Consider the following 18,669-nt stretch of genomic DNA (forward strand, 5'->3'; position numbering starts at 1 on the left):
TCAATGCCGCGTGCATGTGTGCTTGTTAACAATGCTATTGTTGCTACACTTATCTCTGAACTAACAACCAGAGATGTATGTGCTGTCACAATTGATGCAACTGGCGGAACCCCCGTCAGGAAATACGTCTATTGTTCGGTTTATCTACCACATGATGAACCATCCCCTACGGATGCTTTCAAACGAGTTGTCATATATTGCACTTGAAAAGGCCTTCCGCTAATTTTCGGCAGTGATGCTAATGCTCATCACATCATCTGGGGTAGCTCGGATATCAATCTGAGAGGCTCCAGCTTGATGGAAGTAGTACCGAACTTAGTTTACTTAACATAGGCAATCGCCCAACCTTTATGGTATCTAATAGAGCAGAAGTGTTAGACATAACCCTTTGCTCCAATAGAATCAGTCACGAATTGACGAATTGGCATGTGTCAGATGAGGAATCGATATCTGACCATCGCTACATCTACTTTGATCATTTGAATGTTACTTCGCAGACCTTGCGTTTTAGAAATCCCCGTTCAACAAACTGGGATCTTTACACAGAGTTGCTCTCTACCAAGTTTCATGGATATCTACCTTCTATAGAAACTCCTACCGACTTGGATGATGCAGTTGATACTACAACGTTGCACATCGTGGAAGCTTTCGAAGAAGCTTGCCCTTTACGTTCTGTAAAAACCTCAAGAGGAACCCCTTGGTGGAATTCCGATTTGGCTAAGCTAAGGAAGCAGTGCAGAAGGAGTTGGAACAGACGCCATTCAGCAGGGACGGATTCTTTCAAGTTGGCTCGCGAAGCTTACAAGAAGGCTCTACGATCTGCTGAACAATCCGGCTGGAAAAACCTTTGTGCAAATGTTTCCAATTTGAGTGAAGCCAGTCGATTGAATAAAACTCTTGCGAGATCCAAGGATTTCCAAGTTGGCGAAATTCGCAAGCCAAATGGCGACTACACTTCTTCTGATGAAGAATCGTTAGAGCACTTATTTGATACGCACTTCCCTGGATGTGTCGATATAACATCTTCGGATGATCCTGATGTCTTTTCATGTAGCTATGGGTCTTGGGCTCAAGCACGTAGAATCATAACTACTGAATCGATTCAATGGGCACTTAACAGTTTTGCTCCCTACAAATCTCCAGAGGAGGATTGGATTTATCCCGTTCTACTTCAGAAAGGTTTTGAAAATATCAAACATGTTTTGAAAAAGCTTTTAGTATGCAGTTTTGCTACTGGGTATATTCCCATATCCTGGCGGGATGTCACTGTAAAGTTTATCCCAAAAGGAGGACGTGCTTCGTATGAAGAAGCGAAGAGTTTTAGACCCATCAGTCTGACCTCATTTCTTCTGAAATGCTTAGAACGTATTATCGATCATCACATTCGTGATGACTGTTTGGCAAACATGCCTCTTCATGTTAATCAACATGCTTACCAATCTGGAAAGTCCACCGTGACTCTTCTACACAAGGTTGTGTACGATATCGAGAAAGCATTCGCTCAAAAGCAATCGTGCTTGGGTGCTTTCTTAGATATTGAAGGTGCTTTCGACAACCTGTCCCTCGATGCAATATTGAAGCCGCACGTTGTCATGGGCTACCTAATATTATTACCAAATGGATTCACCAGATGCTTAAAACCGACATCTCTACTCGACATTACGTCAAGCAGCGATTAGGAAATTAAGTGTCTGCGGATGCCCTCAAGGGGAGTATTATCTCCACTTTTGTAGAATCTCGTTGCAGATACGCTATTGAGGTTACTCAATAATGGCGGTTTTCCTACCTATGGATTTGCCGACGACTATCTTACATTGATAGTGGGTTTGTGCATTACTACCTTATTCGACCTGATGCAAAATGCCCTTCAGGTAGTTGAAAGTTGGTGTCGCCAATATGGCCTTTCGGTCAATCCGAATAAAACATCTATTGTTCTTTTCACGGAAAAACGTAATCGTAATGGTATTCGTCCATTACATCTTTTTGGTTCTGAAATCAATGTAACTGATCAAGTAAAGTATGTGGGTCTAATTTTGGATTCAAAGCTTTCCTGGACTCCTAACATTGAGTTCAGAATCAAAAAGGCGTGTATGGCTTTCGGCCAATGCCGACGAACCTTTGGTAAAACTTGGGGACTTGAACCCAAATATGTTAAATGGATTTACATAACAGTTGTACGACCAAGTTTGGCTTATGGATTTCTTGGGTGGTGGAAAAAGGGGGAAGTGAGAACAATTCAGTCTAAATTAGGCCATCTTCAAAGGATATGCCTAAGGGCAATGACTAATGCGTTCTCCTCAACTCCCACGGCTGCTCTCGAAGTTTTCTTCGACGTGGCCCCACTACACATACATCTCACACAACAAGCACTTTCTTGTGCTTACCGACTATGGGTTCTCGGTTTTATGGAAGAGAATCCTGTAAACCGCAGTTCTACACACACTTCGTTGTTACCGCTTATGGTTAATTGGGACAAAATTTTCCTTGCTCCAAGTGATCTCACACACGTTAGTAGTTTTCCTTATAGGACATTTTCAACACAATTCCCCTCGAGGGATGAGTGGACATCTGGCTATTTGGAGAGAAGTATGTCGGACAGCATTGTTTGTTACACTGACGGCTCTCTCCTCGAAGGTAGAGCAGGTGCAGGCGTCTATTCGCGTGAGCTGAGATTGGAACAGTCACACTCACTGGGTACACACTGCACTGTCTTTCAAGCGGAAATATTTGCCATCATGTGTGGAGTGCAATCTGCACTGCAGCAACGCATTATGGGCAAATTAATATACTTCCGTTCAGATAGCCAAGCAGCTATTAAAGCTCTCGCCTCGGCCAACTCAAGGTCGAAGTTAGTAATCGCATGTCGAACTCAAATTGAGGAACTGAATTCAGTTAATACTTTACACCTTAGATGGGTACCTGGCCATTCTTCCATAGCTGGAAACGAATTGGCTGATGAGTTAGCTCGTAATGGAGCATCGCATGACTTTATTGGTCCTGAGCCAGCTATTCCAATATCCAAGTGTTGGGTGAAGCTTTTGATCAACTCTTGGGCTGTCATTCAGCACAAATGGCATTGGAGTAGTCTGGATTCATGTCATCAAACAAAATTGTACATCCGGGAGCCATCTCCGGTAGTAGCAAGCTATTTAGCTAATCTGTCTAAACAGAATTGCAGTGTCTTAGTCAAGGCCTTGACAGGTCACTGCCGACTCAACTATCACATGGCAAATATTCAACGCGTTGAATCATCTGTTTGTGATAGTTGTGAATCCGATTATGGAACTTCTTATCATCTAATATGTAACTGCCCAGTCTATGCACAATTGCGCTTCCAAATATTTGGTTAACACTTACTTAGTGAAATTGACTTCAGAAACCTGAACCTTCAGAGTATTTTGTTGTTCATAACCCGTTGTGGTAAGGAGCTATAAGCTCTTGTACGCTAATGCGTTGTATGCCCTCTTCAAGGGCCCTTTTCCAAACATTCCCTTTGTTCTCCCATCCACATTCCTTTCCTTTTGTTCACTTCCTTTTCCGTCAGGTGTGTGATGAAAAAGGCTGTGAAGGCGATGGCACAAATCTCCCAAATTGAGGTGAACGTGCCCCTGGAGCCGACGTTCTGATACCTGATACCAGATCAGCCGTATGACCTTTTTCGGTCTTATGTGCACTTCGGACAAATGGGTTTCGGTCTAATGGTTTGCTTGGCCAAATGGAATATTCGGCCAAATAACTTTCGGTCAAATGGCCTTTGACCAAATGGCTTTTGGCCGAATGACTTTTGGCCAAGCGGGTCTTCCCTCTTTTTAACTGCTGGCCTGATTTTTAGTTTATTGTCATGAAATGGAGGCTTTCTTAAAATCTTTCGTTTATTTGGGAAGCTATATAATTTCCGTGAAGGTCTTCTGGAGCGAAGATCAAGTTTAATATTACATTTCCTGATTCTTATACAAAGTGTTAGCTTTGGGGAAACGTGAGACTCGCGGATTGGTCGAGGTTAGGGAATACAATAATACAGTACGAAAGTAAGGGAATTTAGGGTGCTTAAGTAATTTCGATGCTGATGTTCACATTGCTGACATTCTTGGCGATGTTTCACATCTGTAACGAGACAAACAAACATTTTCTTGGAGGACAACAACGAGAGGAAGACATACGAAAGAGATTAACGATAGACATTGAAATGGACAACAAGAGGAAGACAGGGGTACGACGCGACAGACAAGGGGATGGGCGAACTAAGATTGCAGTCTTACATCAGCAACTTTGAAAAATTGGTGGACAAGGGACATGAAATCTAGATAAAGATTGGCCAACACTTCCCTAGTAGGCATTGGTTGTTTTCCAAAGACCCGGAAATGGAAGCATAAGAGTGCTATTTTTAAAAAAAGCAGGGACCTTACGATCAGTTCAAATTTATGTATATGAATAATTCATGGCATATTTTTTATGATTGAAAGATTTTCAAATATTACAAAGCAATCATAAAATTAATCTAATCTAATCTCATACTATACACAATTTTTAGATGCTTCACACTAAAAGTGTTAAATAGGTGGAAGGATTTGGGGGTGGGGAGGTGGGGTTGGTTAAAAATGGCATTGCATTGCGTTACGTAATTAATGGATTTTCCCTTATTGATTCGCAAAACAAACACCATAATTAACAACCATGCGTCTCCATGCATGTGTTGTGCATGCATTTTGGATAGTGTAAGTAAAAATAAGAAGGTTTTGAAGACCCTTGCAAGGATAATGAAGAAAAACAATTTGTTTTGTGATTTATCGATATAAAATCAATAAATCAAGGGATTTCATATTTATCTTTGATAGTCCTCCTCAGATATTAATTTGTGACAATAGGTTGAAAATCGGTTCATTGGTTCAAAAGTTATCACTTATCGGCAAAGTTAAAAAATACGGTTCCAGTTTCATTTGGAAAGGATTGATTCCACCAATTAGAACAGAAATCTAAGACTTCGTATATCAATTTTACATGAATTTCTTTCTAATAGATGAACATTATTTTAATAAATCAGATATTTCGAAGCTTCAGACAACTATACACGCAATCCGTTGTTAGGAGTTTAAATAAATTTTATATTTTGCTATTTCTTTTATCATCATATTCTCACAAACAGTAGCTTATTGGTTGCTTGCTTATAATTATCATCATCATTATTTAAATCTGAATTGATAGTTTTCTAACCGTAGTACTTGTAGTCTAGGATCACTTAAACGACGTGCTATTATCATAAGTATGAGCTCAACCTTCCGAACGCCGCAGGGCCGATGTAGCTGGGCTTTCGCCCGCGCGTTTCAAAGTTGAACCCCCTGGGTACTGCTATTTCCCTAAGGACTCCTTGTTGTGGTTGTTGGAATAAAAGTAAAATCACGTTGCAAAGTCGAGGATAGAAATTAGTTTTAAGTTGAACGCAGGCGCAGTCTAGTTGGGTAGGCTAGTAGCATTGGTAGCAGAACTCGTAATATCGTTGCCCGAGGATGACTGCTCTCGGGCGTCCTCAAGCGGTTCGGAATCCGACGACGAACTGGTCAGATGGCTCAGTTCGCCGGCGATAGCTTCTTCGGCAGGTGTAACTTCGGCGGTACTCGGGGGCACCTCCACCGGTTTGGGTTTCTGAAGCGATCGCTTCCACTCGAGATATTCCAAATAGTACTGATAGACGGGGATTACGATGACGGAGATGTCGTCGACGGTGGCAGCGGCCCGGGAGTCGGACAACCGCCAGTGACCGTTGATGTTGGCTCGTCCGCGTGACTTGGCCACAAGCTCCTGGGCAGCCATCGTGTACCGATGCCGTTCGGTAGGAAACTTTTTCAACGTGGTAAATACAGTATTGGCTACTTTTTGAGAGTAGGTAACGTCCCAGAGGCCGTCAGTGGCCATAACTAGAACTCCGTAATCACCATCCACGTTTTCCTCGTTGGAATCGGTTTCGATCTTGCTCAGATCAAAGCAAACCACATCCGGGTGGCAGCTGAGGAATGGTTTGATCGGAAGTCCACTGCCCAGTGCTTTGAGGTCATGATCTCCGAAGCCTCGGGTTACGCCGATGGTACCCAGGAGACGACTTCGTTTGCCATCCCCCGTGACGATCGGCATTTTGAGATCGTTCCGGGTCAGGGTTTTGTACGTCCATCCTTTCATGGTGCCCTGTCGGTAGAGAATCCGAGTGCCCAGGTCCTTAGTCATCGGTTTTTTGGCGTACTCCATCGCCACGTATTCGCCTCCCATCAGGTTTGGATTGAGCTTCCCGACGGAGAGTAGTCGGGGCCTCTCAGTTTCCGGAGTGTGGTCGAATGAGCAGGGTTCAGCGAAGACTATGTGTTCGTCGTCTTCTTCCTCTGTGGCGGCATCTCCGTTAACAGTTTCTTCGGGAACAGAGGGCGGCCGAAGGTTTGGGAGTGTCTTCTGGTGAACCCGTTTGCAAAGAATACCTCGTGAATCTCCCGCATTGGCTACGAAAAGCTTACCGAGTATGAACAGGGCTACCAATGCTGTGCAACCGCCGGCGTTGCGGTATTTGTCGCGATCTTCAGCCAACATGGCGTCCATGTCGGCAAAGGCAGCCTCCAGGGCGCCTACTATCAGCTCATCCTTACTGACCTGTTTGTGGAATAAGATTGGATGTGGAAGGATTGCGTTTAATCCTACCCCTGCTCCAGTGGGAGCCGCATCGTCCCCTTCCATTCTAGGCATCAATAGATCGATGATGTCCACTAGTTTTTCATGCAAGATATGGTGAAATTGATTAGAGGCAGCCAAAGCGGCTCCGTACCCCGCATGTCCATCGTAGATCCCGAAGTACGTGTACGGTAGATCATGGTACTGTCTAGAGGGATGCGACAGGACCTGCCGGTGGAACGCCGCTTGGTCCTCGTTCCACTCGGACTTTCCCGAATTGACACACTCCGCGTAACCAGTATTCCACGGCAGCAATGAAATGTCTCTCGGTACGATTATCGGACGCACATTGTGATCGGCGCTGGCCTTCAGTTCATCATACGTTAACAGTTGCAAAAATTGTGGCCTGGCATAACGGAACTTTTCCGGGAGGTTCCCTACGGTATAAAAAAAACATGGAAAAGATTCTTCGATCGTATTATTATATTAACCCACCTTTCGATCCATGATCTGAATCTCGGCTGTGCCCAATATGAGAACCACCGCTACCCAAACCTACCGTTGAAGGTAGCGCTGGTAGATCCGGTCCTACCACCGTCAGCACCCGATTCTTCAACCTATTAAACATCGTCCCCTACCCACTTCTCGATAATTCACTTCCAAATCACGCCAACTTCACCGCCAATCGCCAATGTTCCTACAAACGAAAATCGAACCAAATCATTCGATGATAAACGAACGTCAGAGACGAAGAACTCAAAAAAGAAGCACCCCAACCGTAATCTCAGCCGCTGGCACTGTCGAAAATTTTCTTCCTTTTCTACCGATGTGCGTAAACTGTTACAATACTCACCATCGAGCGTAATCTGCTCACTCGCTTGCACAAAAATATGAAACTTCCTGTTTGTCCAGAGTAATTACCAATCAACCGACCAACCAAACACAATAATCCGTGCGGATGCAGGCAGCCAGGCAGGCAGAATACCGAGCTCGAAAGCGAAAACCCGACTGCTGCGAGATAACGTCGACGTAGTCCTCTTGCCGAGCCTCACTTCTACATCTTCCACCTCTAGCGCTCGTGCTCTCCTCACCTCACCCTCCTATGTCCATCGATGCAGTCATCGTCATCGTCGTCGTGGGTTTTCAATCCATGCAAAAATCGATAATGTTTTGGTGAAAAATGGGAACGACAGCTCTATTTTTGACCACACAACCAGCGCACATATGCTCACCGAGCGCTGGCAGCGCTGGCTTACCTGTTCCAGTGCGGCTCGGGAACGTGTCTTCGGCCAATGGATTAAGGTCAACGCCAAAAGCCAATCCACAGTTAATCACTTTTCGGTTTCGTTTTGAAGCAGCAAAGCTCTGTGTATAGCGCAGCAATCTATCGCACGTAATCGAACGATGATGTTTTGATGAGGGTTTCCCCTGTTTTCTCTTTTCGCTATGCAGTATATCGCGATCTCCGTGGCTGACAGCTCTATCTGCCAAGTACCAACAAAGCCAGATCCAAGCAGGCGCGAGTGGTTGTCGTGATGGCCGACGCGTAGCGCTGCCGTTGGTCGAAGGCGGAGAGCAGTTGTCGGAGTTTGTGCCGTTGAATTGTCTGCCTGGTATTGAATATGTGGTCTTCTGATTGCTTTATTTTATTTGAGGTTTTTGGATTATGGAGTGAAATTGAGAATTGCGAACATTTAGAATTTCTCAGATTAAGTAAAAAAAATCTTTGAATTTCATTGTAATTATAGAGATTTTCTAGTTATGCTGAATCGTGTTAAATGCCATCGCTTTTGTTATTAACAAAGAAAATTATATTCAATTATTCAAAAATAGTATTCAATTTAAATACGTATGCGTACACCACCATGCTTCCCAAGCTTGTGTGTTTCGGCAGCTCTGCACCTTTGATTTGTTTCTATTTTTCGAGGCAATCCTCTCAAAACAATTCCTGTAAGTCTGACTTTTCATATTCTCTCATATTGAACAACTTCTACCATTTCCACATATGGTGGAAACCTCAAACGGTTTGGCGTGGAAAAAGGTCTTTGCGTCACTGAACTACGATGTACCGTGATGTACCAAGCGCCTCTATGCGCTGAGATTCATTTCGATAACAAATAACGCTCCTCGAAACCTAAACGATTTCATCGTTGCGATTATATCGTTGGATCGTTGCACGCAATGTTCGATTTAAGCTTCCATACAAACGGCGATAGAAGTGCAGTTGTCAAGCGATTGTAATTGCTAGGAAGGGCAGCACGTGCACTGCCAGGACACAGGCCTCGGCACGCCTGACTAAGCAACGGCCTACCGTGTGAGGCTGGGTGCTTCAAAGACCTCTTTTTAGGGCTAGCTCGGCCTGGAGAACCTCTTTGGTCTCAAGATCGGCTGGTGTATAACTCTACTTGGACCTCGGAAATGTGGGAGTAATTAACAAAATCTAGTGTTTAACAGTTTTTTGGTTTATTACTCTAAATTTACATACTGTGTGGGTGTGTGTCAGAGTTGTGTAGTTAACAAACAATACCTGGCCGACCCTCATACGACGGATGCGATGGCTGCTCGATGTACGCACCACGTGTTAGCAGAAGAGCTCAGAAACAGTTGGGGATGGCGAGATGATCTGGTTGTCGGATGCTCTGAACCAGCAGACGATTATCTCCAGGTGGTGGTCAGTAGGACAAGGCCTCACACCACCTTTTGGTTTTAATCAAAACGTGCGTCTACGGCGGCTTGGCACCTCGGTAACCTCGATGGCATATACATAAAACGAGCCCTAACAGGCATATGGGCTTTAAACATTTTCTTCCTCCTGAACTTGTAGGTTACCATACCTGACTTTATCTATTTCACCTTAATAATCAATTAAATTCTTCTATCTTATAAAAAGAGATGCTAGCTGTAATTATTTGACCACTAGGTGCAATTCTTCCACTGATCAATAATTTTAAATTTTTCGGTGCTCCAAAAGCTCTATCACGTCCTTTTCGATTGCACGAAGCCACACATTTGGCTAACCTTGCGGGGCATAATTTAGACCTTACGTTAATTTTTCGATTCACCAGATAACCTGACTAATAAAATCCGCATCGAAAAAGGATGGACCGACCACAGTTAATAAATAATGAAACTACAAAAAAAGTGCGGGTGCTGCTCGCAAAAGTGCTCAGTAATTGTGAAAAATCACAAAACATTTTGAGCGCGAATGGTGCTCGCAAAAGTGCGCAGTTCGTATCCAGATCGCTAAGATTTTGAGCGACATTTTCGATTTATTTATGTGTGCGTAAAGAAATCAAATAATAATTTTGCAAAGAAATCAAATTACAATTTTGCTTCTTAACAATATTTGTACCGTGAAACTTTTTTAAGGTACCTGATTTTTTTTTCTAGAAGACGGGATATGTGCGCCATGGAAATATAGTATTTGAATTCTCTTTTGGCAGTGTGTAATAATAATGATGATGATAGTCTATTGTAGCAAGGTACCTGCCGATAGCGGGGAAGGGTCGTTTGGTCGGAACCCATTCGGCCGAAACCCATCTGGCCGAAAGTTATTTGGCCGAAAGGGTCATTTGGCCGGAAGGGTCATTTGGCCGAACGGGTAATTTGGCCGAAACGGTCATTTTGGCCGAAAAGGTCGTTTGGCAGAAAGAGTCATTTGGCCGAAAGGGTCATTTGGCCGAATAGGAGATTTGGCTGAATAGGACATTTAACCGAAAAGGACATTTGGGACATTTTATCGAATAGGTCATTTGAAAAGTGAGAAATTGGGAATGAGAAGGAAGACATCTCAATTCTCATTCCTCATTTATTACTTTTCACAGTTTACAGCGAAAAGTGAGAAGCGCGAAGTGAGTAGTGAGACGTTTCACTTTTCACTCCTCATTTATCACTTATCGTCTCACGTCTCACTACTTTTCACTCACTACTCACTTCACGCGTCTCACTTTTTACAGCGCGAAGTGAGAAATGAGGAATGAGAATAGAGACGTCTCTCTTCTCACTCCTAATTTCTCACTTGTCAACTGACCTATTTGGTAAAATGTCCCAAATATCCTATTCGGCCAATTGACCCTTTCGGCCAATTGACCATTCATTTATTCAGACTAAGGCCGAAGTGGCCTGTGCGGTATATAAGAGTCTTATCCATTCGGCTCGGTCCATGGCTACACGTCGCCAACCACGCAGTCTACGGAGGGTCCGCAAGTCATCTTGCACTTGATCGATCCACCTTTCCCGCCGCGCACCTCTGCTTCATGTGCCTATCGGATCGTTGTCGAGAACCATTTTCACCGGGTTATTGTCCGACATTATGGCTACGTGCCCGGCCCACCGCAGTCGTCCGGTTTTCGCGGTGTGAACGATGGGTGGTTCTCCCAGCAGTTCATGCAACTCGTGGTTCATTTGCCTCCTGCGCGTTAGTCCTCCACGAGCATCGTCCAGGTCTCGTGTCCGTAAAGGACTACCGGTCTAATGAGCGTTTTGTAGATTGTCAGTTTGGAATGGCGGCGAACTCTATTTGATCGGTGCGTCTTGCGGAGTCCAAAGTATGTAAGATTTCCAGCCACTATGCGTCTCAGAATTTCTCTTCTGGCATCATTTTCGACAGTCACCAGTTAGCCCAAGTACACAAATTCTTCTACCACCTCGATTTCGTCACCACCGATGCAAACTCGCGGTGGGTGGCTCACATTGTCTTCTCTTGAACCTCTTCCTATCATGTACTTCGTCTTCGACGTGTTGATGACTAGTCCGATCCGCTTGGCTTCCCTCTTCCGTCTGATGTAGCCTTCCTTCATCTTCTCAAAGTTACGTGCCATAATATCAATGTCGTCGGCGAAGCCACTCGTGTTAATCCCTGCTCTTCGTATTGCCCCTTCCAAAGCGATGTTGAATAGTAGACACGAAAGATCATCCCCTTGCCGTAACCCTCTGCGGGTTTCGAAGGGACTCGAGAATGCCCCTGAAACTCGAACTACGCACATCACCCGATCCATCGTCGCTTTGATCAACCGTGTCAGTTTATCCGGAAATCCGTGATCGTGCATTAGCTGCCGTATCCCATAAAACGCGCCTGGTACTGCCCTACGAACTCCCTTGCAATTGGTGCTAGTCGATTCCGTTTACTAGTCTATTAAGAATCAAGGCAACTATATTCACTCAATCCAATTATTAGGCACTTCTAATTTTATTTAGTTTTAGCTAGAGAAAATATCAAATTTTATCCTTTCTAACGATTTGAGCAGCTAGACATCCAGACATGTTTTTCAATTTTTACACAATATACTTGTCTGTTTACCTACTTCACGTTTTTTTTTTTCACAGACCATTCAATACCCATCAAGGTGGTTTGGATCACATAGGTACGAGCTTCTGTTGAGATCGAGTGTGTGGTGCGGTCGAACGATAAGTTGCGACACTCCCCCCAGTACTTCGGAGTCATTGGTTCGACGTACTCCCAGTTGCACCAACATCCAACACAGCGAGTTTTACAACTGGTCTCTCTAGAACTCCGGATGAAGTTTGTACCAGGGCACGACGCACCTGACCATCTTTGGATCGTATTATGTGGACCACACGTCCTTTCGGCCAACAGTTTCTTCCCGAGCAAAGTCGGTTAACAAAATGAGAGCAAATTGATATTAAGCTCTGCTGTTGAAATTATATTGAAACAAAATTTGATGTCAATTGTTATTTAATACAAATTGATCGAAACATGTTTTCAATATGTATTTCTCAGTTATCATAATGATAGCAGCTTTACATCAAATTATGCTGTCGATTATCTAAAAAGTGTTTTACGAAGATTAAAAGCAATCTGCAAACAAAATATGCTGTTGTTGTTATGAATGCTCATAAAAATAATCTAATTGAATACTCATTTTGTTATCAAATTAAAAATCTTATGATATCAAATTTAGTAATCATGTTGATTTCATTGATAGCAAAATGTGTTTTCAGTATGATTTCACAGTGTAAAAATATGCTCTAATTTCTGCTGTGTTAACCGTTAATCCATACAAAACGAGATCAACTGAAGTAATCAAATAATTGACATCATGACAGCAAATTTTGATTTCAATTTGATTTCAAACTTTGCTCGGGTTGGCAGCATATCGTCCACCACGATGACTATGTCTCCTTCCATTACAGGTTTGGTCTGATTGAACCACTTTGATCTTCGTGTCAAGGTTGGCAGGTAATCGGCTATCCAGAGCTTCCAAAACTTGTTAGCGTACACTTGCGACATTTTCCAGGTGTGTTTTAGGGCGTAGTTACTGTCGTCGAACGCGACCGGGGGCTTTGATCCATTAGATGACCCGAGCAGAAAGTGATTTGGAGTGAGTGCAGGGGACAACTCGTCATCTAATGGTACTTCTGTAAGGGGGCGAGAGTTGACGATTTGTTCAATCTCCATTAGCATGTTCCGTAGAAGCTCGTCGGTGGGTGTACGTGTGAGTTGTAGGTGCTTCAGGGCTTTCTTGACAGATTGTACAAGGCGCTCCCAGGCACCACCGAAGTGCGGTGCTGCAGGTGGGTTGAATGTCCACTTTGTATCGGAGGTGACAAAACATTCCATTAGCTTACTTTGGTTGATTTGAGAAAGGGCCTCCTTCAGTACCCTGTTCGTTCCAATGAAGTTGGTACCTCGATCGCTGAATATTTCAAGTGGAGCACCTCTTCGCGCAATAAAGTTCCGGATTGCAAGGATACACGAATCTGTTGTTAGACTATGGGCAATTTCCAGATGTATCGCTCGCACAGTTAGGCAAGTGATCAATACACCCCAACGTTTTTCTGTTCTCCTACCAACAACCACGTACATTGGGCCAAAGTAATCAATGCCGATATACGAAAATGGACGACAAAACGCTTTCAAGCGTGAGGGCGGAAGAGCAGACATCTCCGGGGCAACTGGCATCGCCTTATTATTCTTGCATTGCTGACATTTTGAACGAACGCGGTTCAACGCTGAGCGAAGTTGCGGGACGTAGAATTTTTGTCGGATTTCGTTAAGTACAGTTCGATGATTTATGTGGCAATACCGCTGGTGTATGTTAGCGATAATTAGGTCTGTTACTGGATGACGCTTTGGTAACAGTATCGGTTGTTTCGTACACTCATCCACAAATTCGCAAGCGTCTATGCGACCCTTCATACGAAGCAGCCCCGCTTCGTCGAGGAAGGGGCTAAGCCCATAGAGCGAACTATATTTTGGCAACGAGTTTTTCCACGACACTTGTTTCGGCTTTTCTAGATGAGCAATCTCTGTAGCAAATTCCGCGTCCTGCACCAGTTTCAGAATGAATAGTTCAGCTTCCTTGAATTCCTCTTGCGTTAATGGACCGGTAATAAGCCGCTTTCTTTCAAGCTTCCTGCGCAGGTTTGCCGGATACCTTTTCACAAACGCCGCTCGGCGCAACAATGCATTCCAACTTGAGAAATCTTCCCAACGGAACAACGTGACCTGTGCAAAATGGTGAAACACGTGTGGACGCTTTTCTTCGGCGGTTTGTTCTAGCTTTGATGTTATAATTGGCCATTGTTCTTTTGATTTCCAAAGAAATTCCGGACCACAGAACCATCGACTCGTCGGAGACAGGTCCGGCTGCTTCTGCCACTTGGTGGCATCGTCAGCGACATTCAATTTCGACGGAACCCAGTTCCATTCATTTGGCTCCGACAATTCTAGCAACTCACTGACTCGCACAGCTACAAACTGACTGTATTTACGGTGGTCAGAATTCATCCAGCAGAGGACATCGCGTGAATCGGACCAGAAGAACCTTCGCGTCGGCTTTAACTTGTGTGTGTCCATGATATCGGTCGCTAAACGAGCTCCGATTACCGCTGCCTGTAGTTCCAGCCTAGGAATCGACACGAATCGCAATGGAGCTACCCTTGTCTTTGCGCCAATTAGGGCACATTCCACCTGGCCGTTCTCTTCGAAGCGCAGATACGCAGCCGCTGCGAATCCATTTTCCGATGCGTCAACGAACACATGAAGCTGAATAACATTCTGCTCTCCAACTCCAGTCTTTGCACGGTAACACCTTGGAACACTGACATTCTCTACCTGCGGAAAAACGCGTAACCATAGATTCCACTTCTCGTACTGTTCGGGCTTCACTTGGTCATCCCAACTTACACCGCTTCGCCAAATCTCCTGAAGGAGTATTTTCAGGAACATGAGAATATTCGCCAACAGTCCCAGAGGGTCGTAGATCATCATTAGGGTACTAAGGATCTGCCTCTTTGTTGGTACGAGCCTCCCCTGCATTAGATCGCCACTAATCCTCGGGGATACCTTAAACGTAAACGTATCAGTAGCGGTGCACCACCACATGCCAAGGACCTTTTCTGTTCCCATTTCATTGGAGAGGTTCAAGCTTTTATTACCTGGGCTCGATTCCAGCTCCCGCAGCACATATTTGGAATTGGACAGCCAGTTGCGTATTTCAAAACCAGCCTCTCCATGTATAAATCGAACATCCTTCGCCAGTTTAGCTGCGTCTACTTCCGACTCTTCGCTAGACAGCATATCGTCAACATAGTGTTCGTTAACTATCGCCTCTACTGCTCGCGGAAATCGATCCTGAAATCGTTGCGCGTTGTGATTTTTCACGTATTGAGCGCAACTTGGTGAGCATGTCGCCAAAAGTCATCACTTTCATCGCATACACATCTGGATTTCGATCTTGCTTGCCGTCACGCCAAAGAAATCTCTGGCACTGCTGGTCGGTTGTGTTCATCTCCACCTGATGGAACATCTCCCTTATATCGCCTGTAATGGCGATTCGGAACTCACGGAAACGGTGTAGAACTGATGGTAGAGAAGTGAGTTGGTCTGGTCCGGTGAGAAGAAACGAGTTTAGTGAGCTTCCTGCCACTTTTGCCGCTGCATCCCACACTATTCGTATTTTCCCCGGCTTGTTAGGATTTAATACGGGAAAGATAGGAAGATACCACACACGTGGGAATGTTTGTGATAGTTGACGATCCGTTAGTTTTTCGATATAACCACTGCGTTCGTAGTCCCGAATCTTCTGCTTCATTGTTTCAGCTAGTTCAGGATCAATATGGGATCAGGATCACGCTGCATACGCTTCTCTAAGCATACCAGCCGACGCATGGCCATACTCTTGCTATCGGGTAACCGCACACCATCATATCTCCAAAGCAACCCTGTTTCGTACCGCTTTTCCTTCAAGTGGGTCAGAGATTTCAACAATTGATCGGCCCGCTCATCATCTTTCGATAGAAGTGGTCTGACAGGATGTGATATTCCTAAGCTGTCCAGCGAAAAGTAAGACTTGACTATGCGGTGCAGTTCGGTGTCGTTCCGCTGGCAACACGGACATAAATGTACGCTGTGATGGGCTGTGAATTCTGTCACCGGCTGGGATTCTATGGCGCAAGGTCCGAACACTATCCAGCCAAGACGAGTTTTGGCGGCTATCGGTTCGTTATTTCCTCCTTCTCTGCTGTCCAGCGCATGACCCAAACGGCAATTGTCCATTCCGATAAGCATCCTTGGTCGAACATCTCGGTAAGATTCGGCCGGTAGATTTCTTAGGTGGGAATACTTTTGCGCTAGTTCTTCAATGACTAAAGTTTGCTGGGGAAGAGCTAGACTCTTTACGGTATGCACTTTTGGAATCCAGTAATTGCTTGTGCTTTTCACTCCGGATATCGCTAACGCTAGCATCACCGAGTTTGCTTCCTGTCGCTGGTGTTCTGCCGTCCATTCCAGACACAACGGGTATGATTCTCCTTCGAGATTCAGTTCCTCCAGGAGACTATGTTCCATCAGCGTTGCCGAAGAGCCATCGTCCAAAAAGGCGAAAGTGCGAACAGACTTGCCTTTTCCATGAAGAAGCACTGGAACGTATCTGAATAAAACCTGACTGATCTTGCTGAAGTGAGTATTGCACGTTTCGATGATTGGTTCTTCGTTTCGATGCGGGTCCGATGTTTGGGCGTCGCTCTTTCGCCGGTATCTGGAATCATCGTGCTGTAACTCGTGATGCATGTATGTACACTCGTTCCTTCCACAAGCTTTCTTCACTGTACAAGCGCCGAAATGTTTCACAAGACACTTCCGGCACAACTCGTTTTGCTTTCACGCTTCCCACCGTTCTCCGACGCTCAGATCACGAAATTTCTCACATGACCCTACACTGCTGCAGACTCCTTGACAAATGACACACAGCTTGCTGGCAGGTTTCGACGTACCCATTGAAGACATCATAGATCTGGAAGCCTGATTAGAGCTGGATTCGAAGTGAACGTGAACTTCTTCCTTTCGTGTACGTTTGTCTGGTTTGCTGGCATACATACTCATCGACGATGGAACCGTGACTACACACGCTGCTTCTACCAATGTTCCCAGCCAAGTACCGAAGTCTGACAAGGTGCAGGCTTGCAGAGTTTGCCGATGTTTTGCCCAGTCGAGCTTGATTGTTGACGGTAGTCTCTCAACAAGCTCTTGTAGCAGTGCTACGTTGCAGAGGTGCTCGTTCAAACCACAAGCTACGATCGTTGCACACATGTTTTGTACAGCGACACCGAAATCGATCAAGGTTTCTAATTTCTCCGTCTTCGGTCCTGGCATCTCCCGAATCTTACAGACTAAGGAGTGCACGATTATCTCTGGACGACCAAACAGTGTACGAAGCGTACTAATTACACCCTCGAGTCCAGCTGGATACAGCAACCGACTTCTCACCGCTTCGAGTGCTTTCCCTTTTAAACTCCTCTGAAGCCGAAGAATGTTCTCCTCGTCGCTGAAGCCGCACATCTTGGTAGTACTTTCGAAGGTGGCGATAAAAAGAGGCCACTCCTCTGGATTACCGCTGAAGCTCTTGTTAGCTCTTTGGCAACTGCATGCCGACGAAATGATGACTCGGGTCGAATGGGTCTGCTTCGACGTTCAAACCGCTATTATTTACTTGCACTGAATCGTTCGCGCCAAGCTCCATCGCTCGTAGTCGATCTTCAAGCCGCTTTGTTTCGATATCCTGCTTCTTTGCCATCTCCTGAAGTTGCCTTTCAATTCTCTCCATAGCTTTACACATGTCCGAAGCGGCATTGCTGTCACTTCCTAACGTCGTAGAATTTGCATTTGGAGGAAGTCCAACTGGGGGAGCTGTCAGCTCACTGCGGATTTGCTGTTCCCTTTTCTCCCTTGCTGCAAGGTGGTTGAGATCACATGCGACATGACCCTTTCGGTCAAATGACCCTTTCGGCCAAAGAAACCTTTCACCCAAATGGCCCTTTTCTGGAAAGAAATTCTGAAGAATTCCTGGAGGCACTTTTGGCAGAATTCCTGGAGAAACATCTGGCGGAATTCCTGGAGCAACTTTCAACAAAATGCCTGACGGAACTTCCGACGGATTCTTGGAGGAACTTTCGACGGAATTCCTAGAGGAACTTCCGGCGCAATTCTTGGATGAACTTTTGGTGGAAATCATGAAGGATATTCCGGCGGAATTCCTGGAGAATCTTTCGGCAGCATTTCTGGAGGAGCATTCAGTAGAACTCCTGGAAAAACTTCTGGCTGAATTCCTGGAGGAACTTCCAGCGGAATTCCTGGAGGAACTTCCAGCAGAATTCCTAGAGAAACTTCCGATGGCTGCCTGGAGGAACTTCCGACGAAAATTCTGGAGGATCTTCAGGCGGAATTCCTGGAGAAGCTACCGGTGTAGTTCCAGGGAGAACTTCTGGTGGAATTCCTGGAGAAACTTCCTACGGAATTACTGGAGGAACTTTCAGCAGAATTCCTGGAGAAACTTCCGGAGGAATCGCTGAAGGAACTTCCAGAGGAATTTTTGAACGAGCTTTCGGCGGACTTTCGGAGAAATTTCTGGGGGAAATTTCTTCGAATGCCTGGAGGAGTTTCCAAGGGAATGCCTGGAGGAACATCCGACGGAATTCATGAAGCAACTTCTGGCGGAATTCCTGAAGGAACTTCCGGCGGACTTTCTGGAGGAACTTATAACGGAATTCCTGGAGCTACTT

The 18,669-nt window shown here is 45.0% G+C and overlaps 2 protein-coding genes across 6 annotated transcripts in view; one reads left to right on the forward strand and one right to left on the reverse strand.

Moving 5' to 3' along the window:
• LOC134206892 (uncharacterized) overlaps positions 1 to 18,669 on the forward strand; it is a 343,495-nt gene that overhangs the window by 321,826 nt on the left and 3,000 nt on the right. The gene's annotated exons all lie outside the window — the stretch shown is intronic.
• On the reverse strand, positions 5,079 to 8,136 carry LOC134206890 (protein phosphatase 1H). The gene is made up of 4 exons (XM_062682632.1): positions 7,905 to 8,136; positions 7,502 to 7,748; positions 7,144 to 7,345; positions 5,079 to 7,085 (listed from the first exon to the last, which is right to left on the reverse strand). Exons 3-4 carry the CDS (start codon positions 7,274 to 7,276, stop codon positions 5,449 to 5,451), a joined length of 1,770 nt encoding a protein of 589 aa, XP_062538616.1. The 5' UTR covers positions 7,277 to 7,345; positions 7,502 to 7,748; positions 7,905 to 8,136; the 3' UTR covers positions 5,079 to 5,448.

The sequence above is a fragment of the Armigeres subalbatus genome, chromosome 1 (assembly GCF_024139115.2).
Source record: "Armigeres subalbatus isolate Guangzhou_Male chromosome 1, GZ_Asu_2, whole genome shotgun sequence".
NCBI lineage: Eukaryota > Metazoa > Arthropoda > Insecta > Diptera > Culicidae > Armigeres > Armigeres subalbatus.

What these genes read in the sequence shown, in the direction of transcription:
- LOC134206890 (XM_062682632.1), bottom strand. Translation starts at nt 7,276, where the DNA reads ATGTTTAATAGGTTGAAGAATCGGGTGCTGACGGTGGTAGGACCGGAT. An exon ending in TTCAGATCATGGATCGAAAG is followed by an intron (nt 7,086 to 7,143) that starts GTGGGTTAATAT and finishes TTTATACCGTAG; the next exon opens with GGAACCTCCCGGAAAAGTTC.